At 32.4% G+C, this 14,715-nt stretch overlaps 1 protein-coding gene across 1 annotated transcript; it reads right to left on the reverse strand.

Moving 5' to 3' along the window:
- Positions 1 to 3,874: 3,874 nt before the first annotated feature.
- On the reverse strand, positions 3,875 to 5,413 carry LOC116405925 (pentatricopeptide repeat-containing protein At4g35130, chloroplastic-like). Its single transcript, XM_031889673.1, has one exon. It carries the CDS (start codon positions 5,411 to 5,413, stop codon positions 3,875 to 3,877), a length of 1,539 nt encoding a protein of 512 aa, XP_031745533.1.
- Positions 5,414 to 14,715: the final 9,302 nt, after the last annotated feature.

Below are 14,715 nucleotides of genomic sequence, written 5' to 3' on the forward strand. Positions count from 1 at the left end.
ACAGCATAAGGAGATGGAGCAACCAGTGTTTTTAAAGGCTCAAGGCGCACTAAGGCGCATTGGTCCTCTGGAGCCTAGGCGCAAGGCGCAAAAAAAAGCGCGAGCTTTTTTTCATAAGGCGCACTATATATAAAAAGAGAAGAAAATATATATATACACACATATAGCAGAGCAACAATGTATAAAATATAGGTACCCAATATAAGTTGTTATAAATGGAGGATTGGAGGGGAGTGTGTTGTGAGATGGATGGGATGAAGGTTGAGTTTGATGGGTTATCGAAGGAAGTTGAAGTCGAGAAGTATAAGAAGAAGAAGATGTAGACTTTAGAGAGTTTTTAACTCAATGGGTATACCCAGTGTTTTAAAAAGCGTCCTAAGCGCGCGCGCCTAGGCTCAAGGCGCCCACTTGGGGCTTATTTGTGAGGAGGCGCAGCGAATTATAAAAGGCTCATATTAGGCGCGCGCCTCCCTTGAGGCGCGCCTAGGCGCAAGTCAAATTAGGCGTGGGCTTTTTTTTATAAGTTATGGGCTGGGCTTTAATTATAAAAAACTATTATTATCTAGGTTTTTTAAACCTATTACGTAAACGTGAAGAAAGAACCCTTCTCCTTTCGCGCGTGAAGTTTCTTCAACACGACTCTTCATCTACTTCTTCAGTTCTTCGTCTTCCGTTCTGCTTCTACTTCAAAAACTTTTTGCTTCCTTTTCCACCCTTCCATTCCGGCCACCCTTCTTCTTCAAACAAAATGGGTGCTGCGGCTGCCATTACTCTGTTTTTTGGTGCAAAAACAGAGGAAAAGAGAAGACAATAATATTCTGTGCTACAGTGCTAGTGCTTCAGTTTTCGTCTCCTCCATCTCAGCTTTATCACGGGTGAGTATCTCAATCGTTCAGTTAACATCAGCATTGCTTTCTCCTTCTTCTGTAACTCTTTGACAAGAACATCAAACTCCATTGTTTTCTGTTTTCGTAGCATGGTATACCCATTGAGTTAGAAAAAACTCTCTAAAGTCTACATCTTCTTCTTCTTATACTTCTCGACTTCAACTTCCTTCGATAACCCATCAAACTCAACCTTCATCCCATCCATCTCACAACACACTCCCTCCAATCCTCCATTTATAACAACTTATATTGGGTACCTATATTTTATACACTGTTGCTCTGCTATATGTGTGTATATATATATTTTCTTCTCTTTTTATATATAGTGCGCCTTATGAAAAAAAGCTCGCGCTTTTTTTTGCGCCTTGCGCCTAGGCTCCAGAGGACCAATGCGCCTTAGTGCGCCTTGAGCCTTTAAAAACACTGGGTATACCATGCTATGAAAACAGAAAACAATGGAGTTTGATGTTCTTGTCAAAGAGTTACAGAAGAAGGAGAAAGCAATGCAGATGTTAACTGAACGATTGAGATACCCACCCGTGATAAAGCTGAGATGGAGGAGGTGAAAACTGAAGCACTAGCACTGTAGCACAGAATATTATTGTCTTCTCTTTTCCTCTGTTTTTGCACCAAAAAACAGAGTAATGGCAGCCGCAGCACCCGTTTTGTGTGAAGAAGAAGGGTGCCGAACGGAAGGGTGGAAAAGGAAGCAAAAAGTTTTTGAAGTAGAAGCAGAACGGAAGACAAAGAACTGAAGAAGTAGATGAAGAGTCGTGTTGAAGAAACTTCACGCGCGAAAGGAGAAGGGTTCTTTCTTCACGTTTACGTAATAGGTTTAAAAAATAGATAATAATAGTTTTTTATAATTAAAGCCAAGCCATAACTTATAAAAAAAAGCCCACGCCTAATTCGACTTGCGCCTAGGCGCGCCTCAAGGAGGCGCGCGCCTAATATGGGCCTTTTATAATTCGCTGCGCCTCCTCACAAATAAGCCCCAAGTGGGGCCTTGAGCCTGCGCGCGCCTTAGGGCGCTTTTTAAAACACTGGGAGCAACGGCAACGAAACGCAGCGACGAGCGGAGCTTCTTGGACAGCGAACAAAACCGAAACTCTTCGGCTGGGCGTTCGGCTTCAACTAACAGAGGTTCAATCGGCTGCTTGGCTAACGGAAAAACAAGAGGTCGGACGAAGAACTATGAAGGAGATGGCCGCCGCGGACGCTAGTGAAAAACGAATGGGGTTTCTGGGGTTTGGATGGTGGCAGATTTGAACAGCAATTAGTGGCAAAGGGAAGGTGCAACAACAACGGTGGATTTGCAAATCTAAGGGGCGGCTTCAGCTAATGGGAGATGATTCTGCCTCCATTGACGAATGATCAACGGAGGCAGAGATCAAATGGGATGTGGAGGCTAGAATTCAATAAGGCGAAAACCCTAGAGCTCTGATACCATGTTGATTTTATGGAATTAATCTATTTTTATTCATTATTTAGTAGAGATAAAAGCTTATATATAACCATAGAGAAATACACTTAAGGAAATAATATCAAATAATATCTCCAGAATAATATCTCCTAAGAATAATCTAATTATATTAATATCTGCCATCTCCCACAACAAACTCAAAAAAATTAAAAGAATGCTTGTTTTGTTCCAATCCATAACCTAAATTTCCTTGTCTATAGGCACGAGAGAACTCCAACAGCGGTCATCAACCCCATAAATAGCACTAATGACATGCCTCCAAAGGGCATTCTCCTCATGATTGAAACCAATTCCGATCACCCCGTAGATCGTTTGGGACAGCTCCATTTCCAATTGACAACGTGGTGGCCAGTTAACAAGTACCTTCATTCCACAACAAGTCTCAAACAATGTTCTCCAAGCGATTAATAGAACTCATGGGAGCTTACATCGAAGACAAGAAATAACATGGAAAACTATTGAGAACCGACAGATCAAGAGTTATCCTACAACCTTTGGAGACAACCAAGCCACGCCATTTCTCAATCAACTTAAACTCCTCCTCAAGAGCTTCCTTCACCACCTTAGCACCATGCTTTCCCCGATGGGAAATCCCAAGTAGTTGAAGGGAAAACTTTCCACTTTACCAAGAATGGACACGTGAAAATCAATCTCATCAAACTTAGGATTAACTCCAATAAGAAACATTTTGGAGACATTTAAGGAAAGGCCCGATTCCATCAGAATAAATTGACAACCGATCACCAAGCCATCAACCTTCCATCACTCTAAGGACAAAAGAGTAAGGTATCATCCACATAATAAAGATGTGTGACCTCAATCGTCATACTGCCAAAGAGAAGCCTTTAATCAGTCTTCTTTCATTACTATACCAAACAAGATTGTTGAACGGGTCCGTCCCCACAATTGTGAAAAAAAAAAGTCTAAATGATTCACATTACTAGAGAATAGTTAAACAACAATAAGCGTAAGTTCAAAGTTAGGAAGCGTACGAAATCCTTACCTTGTAATCATGACTAAATAGACTTCTCCCTTCAATATGTTCACGCTTCAAACTTCAAAGAATATTTATGATTCTGGTTTCTTTCAGACATCCAAATGCTCACTTGCACTAGTAATTCGATCACTTTAAATGATCTCATGGAATGCTATATTGTTATATGGCAGGTTAACCAATATTCCCTTCTTTCATACAGCATAGTGACCATGCCAAAAAGAATTCCAGGTTTAATCAGACACCCTAAATGCGCTTAGATAAACAGGACCCCTGTCCTATTTTATCCTATTAATATATACCAATACATCATAAATCTCATTGGTCCTATTGTGTGATCTATCTCCTGAAACAAACCATGAATTGTCCCATTTAACTCAATGAAGCTCCAACCTGGTTTCTTCACAAGATCTTTCTCTACACAGGCTACGTAACTTTTCGCTTCATGCCACTGCCCAACACTGGCCTGTGAATTGCTCAACAATGTATAATACCCTACATTGTCAGGTTCTAATTCAAGAAGCTGTGTGCAGCATAGTTAGCTATTTTATTATCTCCATACCCCGGCAGGCACCCATAAGAGCACACCCAAATCCTGCCATCACAGAGACTTGTCATTCTCAATATAATTGCAAACGCTCTCTTACTCTTGTTGATTCTACTCAAAAGATCAACAAAACAAGTTAGTGTCTCTAAATCAGGCTTAATGTTGAACCTTGACCTCATTGAATAAAAGATTTCACAGCCCTCACTAACAAGGCCAGAGTGACTACAGGCAGATAACAGGCTTAAGAATGTGACATTATTTGGGGTCACTTCTTCACTCGTCATTTGGTGGAAAAGATTGAGGGCGTCAACACCAAGTCCATGAGCACCATATCCCTCAATCATGGAAGTCCACGCAACAACATCTTTAATTATGATCAAGTCAAAGCATTTCCTGGCAGAAGCAATGCTCCCACATCTTACATACATGTTCAGGACAGATGTTTCTAAGCGTGTATTACATACCACAAATCCATAGATTCGAATGAGGCAACAATGTATTGCTTTCCCCAACTGCAGAGCACCCAAAAAGGCATAAGCATCAATTAAGTGTTTCAAAATTCCAACACTGGGTTTCAAGCCAGCAACTTGCATTTGCTTGAAGATATCAACTGCATCATCAAAATGTCCATTCTGAATAAAACTAGACATCATGGCCCCCCAAGTAACAATGCTTCTATTGGGGATTTCCTTAAACAAGCTAGTTGAATTTTCCAACTCACCAAACTTGGCGTACATACCCAACAAAGAAGTACACAGAATACCATCATAAAGACCACTTTTAATTGCCAAGGAATGTAGATTTTCACCTAGCATCAGACACCTGGAATCAGATGTTGCAATTCCTGATATTAGTATGGTTAATGTCTCGATGCTGAGAGGAACTTCACCCATGATTTTGTTTAAGATGTCCACAACCTTCACAATATCCCCCATGGAGGAATAAAAAGACATTAAAATATTCCAAGACACAGCATTCTTGAAATCAATTTCAGAGAAAAAAACCCCAAATTCATCCTGCCTACCCAGTCGACTATACATTCGCAAGAACGAATTCTGCAGATGTGTATCAAACAATAAACCATTCTTAACCACATAACATTGAAGCAGCCTTCCCAGAACCAAATATTGAGTCGCACAACAAGCTTGCAGCATCACCATTACTGTCACCGAGTTCGGCTCCAACTCCCTTCTCATTCCCTCAAAAATATCCAAAGCACAAAATACATCACCACCGTTAACATATGCTGAAATCATCGATGTCCAAGAAACCAAGTCTCTGTTAGGCATTTCATCAAATACGTCACGAGCAGAAACCATACACCCACATTTTCCATAAACCTCCATCATGGTATTACAGAAATACAAATCAGAACTAAACCCCATTCTAATTCCAACACAGTGAACCATTCCCGCATAGGCTACATCAACCCAAATCGACATAGTGACTTGATTAACGATCGGAAGCGTAAAACCATCGTGCTCAACTCTCACCTCCCTCATGTTTTTATACAACAAAAGGGCGGAATGGAACAAACCTGAGTCAAAGTAGGATTTGATGATAGAGTTCCAAAGCATGGGTTGGGGCTCTGGGAAGGAGTTAAGAACAGAGACAGCACTGGGAAAGTCATTGAAGTTGGCGTAAAGGCGAATGAGCTTGGAGGCAACGGAGACAGAATCGAACCCAGATGAGAGAATGAGATGGGCATGGATTTGCTTCAGAAGAGGAAGGTGGTTGCATGATTGTAAAAGAAGAGAAAGGGTTTGTAAACGAAAGAGTTGTGAGAAGTGAATGGTTCTCAGGTAATGGGGAGAGAGTAAAGAAGGGAGTTTAAGAGAGAAAAGAAAACGTGGGAGGACATGGGAATGGAAAGGAATGGTGTGTGATGAAAACGAAGAGTACAGAGCAAAGGAAGAGAACAGAGCGGGACAAGGATTTGATTTCTTGGAGTAAAAAACGATAGAAACGAAAAAGAAGAAGAAGAAAAGAAAATTGTTTGGTGGGTGTTTCAGACCACCATGCGACAATCCCAGACCAGAACACGACCTACCGAGATCGTTCTTCTACCGACGAGGGATCAGGGGGGAGTTGAATAGTTTAACTTTAATCATAGACTGATACCAGAGCGTTGGAACTTGCTTCCTTTGCGCCGAAGGAAGAACTAATACGCCGCCCCCGTTTTTTAAATTATAATTCTCAGTTTAAATATCACATTTTTCGCCTCCAAACTATCACATGCGTTGGGTTGGTTTGGACCGGTCAGGGAGATTTTGTTGACAAGTCCTTCAACATGTGCATAAACTCAATAAAAAAATCACATATAACAAAATTTAACAAATTTAATTTTTAAATGTATAAAACATATATTATTTTTTTAAAAGATGTATAAAGATACAAATTACTATTGTTATCGTTAAAGTAATTTGATAATGGGTTTATTAAAGAAAAAATGTTTGTTAAAAAGGTATTCCAAAATGAAATTGAAAAATGGAGAGAATTAAAAGTGATTTTCTTTTAATGTTTAATGTATTCTATAAATATAATGCATTAGAAAATAATCTTGCAATCAATGTTAAATTCTTGAATTATAACTAACTTTGATTTTAGCAAAACATGCTACTTTCATTTTAAACATGTATTTTCTTAGAAAATGTGAAAACATCTATTGGAAAGAAGAAATTAGTATATGCACTTGAGATAATTTTTTTTAATCTACTTGACGTTTAAAATCAAATTTTAAAAAAAAAATCAAATATAGCAATACATTATTTATTAAAACACTTACTTTATAATTTATTCTAGGAAGTAAAAAGAAAAAGAAAAACTTAGTCCACTTATCTAATATCTCATATCATACCAAATGAATAAATTCTTTCTCAAAAAGAAAAATAAACCTACATAACTTTTTATAGAAAAATGTGATTATCTATTACGCTCTAGCATACTATACATCAAACAATTAATTTTGAAAAAATGGTTTGAGTTTGAAAAAAAAATCAAATACACATACAAGATTTTTATAGAAAAAATGTATCGAGAGGTGATGTCTATTTAATTTCAAGAGTTCAGTAATCTTGTTAAATTATTGAAATTTTCATACTTTTCAAATTCTAAAATTTATTATAATTTATTGTAAAATCATAAATTTGTTATGACTTTTTATTAATTACTTGATAAAACTATTCAACTTCTAAAACTTTTAAAATTCTAAAATTAATTAAATTTAAATTTTTTTATTATTTTTTAATGAATTTCTCGTAACAAAAACGAAGAAGCTACTTTCATATTTCTACCTTTACACATTGGATTACCTTTAACTATAAATAATAATTAGATTCCAATAAAAGTTGCTTAATTCAAACACATTAAAAGTGTATTAACCACACTTCACCATTCTATTTAGAAAACAACTCTAATAAAAAAAATAATTAAAAAAAAAACATGAGCAAAGAATGTATCCTTTTACAATGTCCAAGATTCCCTATTATTACATTCTAAAAAAAAAAAATCATGGTTGCATGATTCAAACATATCTCATAAAGAAATACACACAAACATATATTTAGATCACATGTTTACGTTCTAACAAAAAAACAATCGAAGCTTACATGATTTAAACATCCATGGAATAATACAAAGAGACATAATTATATATAGAAGTAAATAGATACAACAAAAATGAAAATAATAAAGAGAACATAAGAATGATCATTTGATATCTCCTTTACATCTTAGTTTTTTGTTGTGACTTATGAGTTTGAATGGAAGAAAAGAATAAAATATTTATACAAAAAAATTTCAAAGAGAGAAAATTGAAAGGTTGGAAGATAGAGAAGAGTTAATAAGAGAAGAGAATGTGAATAGTCGGGAGATAAAATCTTAAGAGAAAGATGAAAAGAACGGATAAGGAAAAGAGAAGTTTTAATAAGATAATTAATTAATTAGAGAGTGTGTGAGTTTTTTTAGTTGTGTGAAGAGTTATTTTCTTACCTTTAGAGAGAACATTTAGAGAGAAAGAGTGGAAGGAGATAATAATAAATAAATTAGTTAAACAATATAAAAGTAAAATATAGACCATCATAAGATTCAACCATCATATTAATAAAATAACTTTAATAATTAATTTAACTTAGCAATTAACTACATTAATTTTTGTATTTAAATGACAAAATTGCCACCAAAATAATAATGAAAAACCTTATAATGAAAGGACAAAGTTGGAACAAAAAATGTCTCCCCATCCATGCTTTTATATATACTATAGAAAAAAATATATATATTCATAGAAATTAAAAAAGTTAGTTACATGTGAGCTACCACACTCTTTCATCTTTTATTTCCTATGTTACTTAAGAAAATAAGAAGAAAAAAAAACAAGTAATAAATAAGGTTGTCTTCTTCTTGAGCATGCATAGCTAACTAGCTGAGTCAGGAGTGTCAAAGAATTAACTGCATTTTTGCATATTTACCCTCTCTTTATATGCACTTGATCTTCTTCAAATGAGTTTCCATCTTCACATAATAATTATTGAACTTTTGGAGATAAATTGAACGGGAAAGAATAACAAACTAATCGAAGAAAAAACTCAATAATGTTGGTAGAAAGAAATCAAGGAAACCGTTTATATAGTAGTGAAAGTTGAAGAAATATTATAAAAACTTTTGAACTTTCAAGTTAAAGTTGAATTGTTAATTAAAATTAATGTAAGATATTTAATTTTAATTAATTTCTAAATTGTAAATGAAAAACCATTAGATTCCATAATTAATATATATTAAAAAAAATCAAAAATGAATTTACCATAAAACCAAAAAGTGAATTGGAACACAAAACTAAACTTAAGGGCATAATGGAAAAAAAAAGTTTCTCCACGTTGAATTATATATACTATAGATTAGCTCCAACTTTTGTTAGTCGAATTGATAACCTTATATCGAAATAAAATCTTCAACCCAATCCAAGATATCTTTATAAAGTTTAAGGTTAATGGTTTTATAAATGTTTTCTCAGTACCAAAATATCTCAAAATTTTCCTTAACGGGACAAGATTACGGACGCTAAGGAATTGAGGTAAGGACACTTATCTCTAGGATTGGAGTTAAGGACGCATATCTCTCAAGAACAGGGATTGAGGATGCCCATCTCTGAAGTTTGGAGTTGGTATCGAGTAATCTCTATCACCACCTAAGAGTAGACACTTGGGTTTCGAGCAAGAAAAACAAGGCTTTATTTTACTATTTCTAAGTGCTTTAAGATTTAAGCTCTCATGTTATATTGTTTACTGTTCCAAGGATTTTGAAGCAATGTTTCTAAGGTTTATGATTTAAAGTTTATGAAAAGTTATTTAGAAAACTATCACTCAAGGGGCTCGTTTAGCTCACACTCTTCAAAATATTTTTTCACTTTCTAGGTAGAGATCGTATCTTCAAAGTTTGAATTAATGTTCTCTGTCTGCTAAAGGGTTTTCTTTAATTATCTTATGTTCCTTGTTATCCTGTAGTTTTGTTAAGATAGTCTTTTGTAATACTAAACTTAGATCTGGAAAGATTTTTTAGGTTTTGTGTTATGTAATAGGACTGTGTCATGTCTATAGAAACTTACATAAAGTTTGTGTTAAATAAAAAGGGTTTTACCTTGTTGTGTTTAGAATTTATGTGTTAGTTTCTGTTGTCGTTTATTGTTTTAAGGGTTCAAGTTTAAGGGTCAGCTGATGTCGTTCTTGAAGGGGGCGATATCAGTTGACTTCACACCATATCTCGGCCCAAGCAAGGAGGTGCTTGGGGTGGGGTATGACATTACATCTTACCAAGATCTTCTTCAAATGACATTACATCTTAGAATTCATGATCTAAAACTCATAGATTGTAAATATAATCCATTGACCATTATTAATAAAGTGTTGCTATTATAATTTCACTAAATGGTATTGATTATATTATTAGTTTTGTCTTAATAACCTAAATCTAATAAACTAACATTCTGAGTTGTTTAATGAGCCTTGAACAGTATGTAGAGAAATACATGGATCAATGTTCGAGATCAACTTAAAGGGTCTATAGTATAGGGATAAAGTTGGGTACCTTATCCTGGTAACACTATGGATACAACTTACTTTGTATTCGATACAAACGTAACGATCTAACATGTTTGTGTAGGTGACATGCAAGTGAGGGTATCCTATGCAATGAGTTTACATAAGACCGAATCATGAAATAGCAACCACTAGATGTAACTCCGTTAACTAGTTGAGTTTCTATTTCATTAGGATGACCTAGGTAACTTAGTCTTAATCCTGAGTGTATTATGAACTCCTATTTGCAAGGGATTATCGTTTGATTTGTACAGGTGAGAATGACTAGATTGTAGACTCAATATGTTCATCATTGGGAGGATAAGACCGAAATGGGAGTTGGGAACGTAATCAGACAAGATGAAATTCACTCATTTCCTATTTTAGGGTAAATAGATGAATGTTTCCTTAAATGATGTCTCCGGGACTTGAACAAAAGGCCCTACCCCTCTCTATGGTACGAGAGGGGTTTATGTTTATTAGTTTGACTATAAACAAGTTGTTCATTAGATGAGTACTCGTATTTAAGGACTAGAAGTAGCCTAAGGGTAAAACGGTAATTTGGTCTAGCTGGTGTTACGAACACTCGTGAAGGACTACCATACTGTTATTGGTTCATATCCATGGACACAAAAAAATATCTACAATGAGAAGAGTTCAGTTGTGAGTCTTTAGTGGAGTGTACACACAGTTAACGAATATTGATTAATGTGGTTCATGAGTATCGCCACGTGTTCGAGACGACGCGGAGCGGTCGACGTCCTCAAAAGAGTTAGTTTTAAAGGAAAATATGAGTCGTCGCCAATATTTTTTTACGGTGTGATTGGACACCAAAATAAAGTAAACAATTTTAAAAAAATGGTCTACGAAAAAGTAGAGTTGAGTTTAGGAGTCATTTGTGTGTGGGGAAGGTATTAGCACCCCACAACACCTATTTAGAAAAATGGTGGCCAAATTTAAAATCTTGAATTGAAAAATATTTTTTAATTTATTTTTAAACTATTGTCTTATTTTACCCATCATTACTCCAATATTTGAAGCAATATCTCATAAAATAAGTGGAATAATATTTCATTAATTAAGACTACATATTTAAGGAAAGTTTCTCACTTTAAGAAAATGAGAAATTATTACAATTTCTCAAAATCTATCATAGGCAAGTCTTTGAATGATTTTTTTAAACATTAATTAAATACATTTTTTCTTGGGATCAAATCTCGAATTTCCAAAGATATTGATCCCCACCTTAAGAATCTAGAAATAACGGACTTCCAGAAAGTTCTAGATTTCATCGTAGGATTTATTTTTAAGGAAAATGGTATAAGTTTTTAGAAAAGATTGGTTTAAGAAACCTTATGTTAAATTTTGAAGGTTTTAAAACAACATAAACATTTATAGCATTAGAGACAAATTTCCTAAATGATTTTTTTTCTTAAAAAATGTCTTTATTTTAAAAGATAAAGAATTTTAAATTGGAAGGATTTTTAAATATTAAAAAATTTTAAATATAAAGAGTTACATTTAAGTGCATCTAACAACAATTATTGTAGTAATGTGAATAAGTAAAAGAAAGGAAAACATAATCGAGTAAATAAAATAAGGAAAGACAAAAAAAAAAAAGTAGTGATACAAACAAAAAAATAATATATATATATATATATATATATAATATATATATAATAAGTAATAATATAAGATAATTAATAGAGAATAAATAGTAATATAAAAAGAATATCGACAACAATAACAAGTACATCAATAATAGAAAGAAAACACAAATAAATATAAATATGAGTACAATAACAATAATATATATATATATATTTAGTAATAATGACATAATTCTCTATTACTCATTCATTCTCTCCATATTTTTAGAGAGAATAAAATAAAGATCAAGAGTAAAAAAAATCTTATACTTTTTTTTTTCTCTATTATTTGGGAAGAAGCAAAAGACTAAGGTTTATATATATATATAATAACAAGTAAAAAAAAAGCTAAAAAACATTTTAAAAAATCTTATACAATTTTTTCTTTCTCTATATTTAAAGAAAAAAAAAGTCAAATCAAAAAAAAAATTAATCGTCGATAAGGTGCGGATCCTTGGGAGTAAAACCCTACCACATGCAACCTCTAACAAAGTTGATTTCAATACGAAATTTGATTTGGTAAAGAGAAATAATAAAAAAAGTATAGAAACAAAAAAGAAAAGGATAACAATACTATAGTAATGAAATGAATAAAAAAACCTCTTTACATAACCTTTTCTTCCAATTCAAAGATTCTCCCAAAAAAATTTCTAACAGCTTTTTTCTAAAGATTTTTTGTTTGTAACAATTTCTTTTTATCCAAATAATTCTTTGTTTCAAAAATTTTTTCCCTGACAAGGGCCCTATTTATGGTCGACAAATTATGAAAAAGTAATAAGAATAAAATCAAAATTTGATATTATATTAATAAAACAAATTTTCATTTTCCTAAAATAAATTAAATGAGATATTTTGAGATATTTTGAAAAATAAATTAATACATCCATTCAAATGAATATTAAAACACTTTTATTTAAAATTGATTTTCTTTTTTTTCTAAAATGATTTAAATAACTCAAAATTGATATTAGAAGATTTTATTTAAAACAAATTTATTTATTTTTTCCTAAAATACTACAAATAAGATAAATGTGATATTAAAATATTTTATTTAAAATAAATTGATTTATTTTTATTTCCTAAAATAATGAAAATGAGATATCAATGATATATGCTATTACTAATTTTCTTTACCTTTTTTTCAAAAATAAATAAATCAAAGTTTGGCCATTATTACTAATATTATTTTTAAAGAAAATTATTGGTAGGATAAAAGTAGGTGGCTAGAATGAGTTTAGCCAATTAATCTCATAACCTTGTAGCTTCTGATTTATATGTCTACTAGGTCTTCTTTTTAGCTTGTAAAGGATAATGAGATTTATTTATATTAGTTGTAATTTAAAATTGTCAAATTTACTTTAAGAATTAGTATAATGTATGGTAATACATTATATTATAAGGTTTATGTTTTAATTAAACTTAATTATATAAATTTAATTTTGGATATGATTCAAAATTAATTCATGAGAGATAAAATATTTGAATGAGTTGAAATATTAATTTAATGTAAATTAGGTTCATATTAAAATTATTGGTTATAAGATAAATTTATATTTGAATATGATTCAACTTTGAATTAAATATAAGATATTAAACAATTAATTAATTAAAAAATTAATTAATTAATAGTTTAGTTTAATTTAATTTATTTGATTTAATTAAATTAAAATTATAAGATATATGAGAGACATTCGTTTTAATATGATTTTAAATATTATTAATTAGTTAATTTTATATTTCTATTAATTTAATATTTTAAATTATAGAATCCTACGATTCTCTCCTACTTCCTAAAGAAGAGAGAATTATAACAAAAGTCTTTGCCGGCAAATTCTCTCAAAACTTTTTCTCATTTCAATTGATTCCCACAAACCAATCTCATCCTAGAGGATAAAGATGTCTTCGATTGGTGGTGTCCTCAATTCGGTGATTTGTAGATTTATAGACGTCAATGAGAGTAAGTTATCTAATCTATAATTTGTTTAAGCATGTTTAACCTTAGTTTAAATTATAAGAAAATTTGTTTATGTAATTGTTTGTCAATGTACGACATTTTAAGTTTCCAATTAAATTGAAAAGATCTTTATAGAATCTTTGGCTGTCAAGGGCTTTATTCGCTTCAGGTGTAGGATATCAAAGGATTTATTGTTTCCAATTAGGGGTGTTTGCGGTTCGGTTTGAAGCTAAAACCGCACCGAACCGCAAAATGAAAAAAAAATCTTATTTGAAACCGAACTGAATCGCTCATTTGTGTCAAACCGAATGAAAACCGAACCACATATGCATAAATAAAACCAAATCAAAACCAAACCTCTTATACACAAATATTATATTTGAAATCCTTTATGAACATTATGCATGAAAAAAGTTCTGCAAAGTTTCAAACATGGATTAAATTAATTTCTACAAAGTTACAAACATAAAAATTTCAAACTGCAAACATAGATGTTTCAAACATTGAAATTTGAAAATCCATCAAAACATAGAAGTTTCAAAATCCACCTAACATAAATAAAAGTCCTACAGTCATACAAACTTCGTCAAGACAACTTGTCCTTTACGTTTTGATTATGTTATTCTTCTCTTTCTCATTCCTCTCCTTGATTTTTGCCTCTATACCCGCTTTGAAGTCTAAAAATAATCTTATTATTAACATAGTAATGAAATAATCAATATATTTGAATTTTGAAGTTACAGATTAATTAAAAAAATGCTCAAAAGATATGAACCTTATTCAACCGTTGCAATGTCCTCCAAATATTTTTTAAGATCAACAAATTCAATATTAATTGCTTTTGAATGTAGCCAATTTTGTGCACATACGAGTGCCTCAATTGTGGTTAGAGCTAACATAGAACGAAACGGATCAATCACTCTGCCACTTGTACTAAATGTAGACTCAAAAGCAACTGTGGGTACCGGAATTGCTAAAATATCTCTTGCGATTTGACTAAGAACCTTATAACTTGAATAATTTTCTTTCCACCACTCTAAGAGATTAAAGTTCTCCTCACGTGTAATACAATACTCCAATAAGTAAATATCAACTTATGTTCCACACTTAGGACATCCTTTTCATCCATA

This window comes from Cucumis sativus, unplaced genomic scaffold, assembly GCF_000004075.3.
Source record: "Cucumis sativus cultivar 9930 unplaced genomic scaffold, Cucumber_9930_V3 scaffold46, whole genome shotgun sequence".
Taxonomy (NCBI): Eukaryota; Viridiplantae; Streptophyta; class Magnoliopsida; order Cucurbitales; family Cucurbitaceae; genus Cucumis; species Cucumis sativus.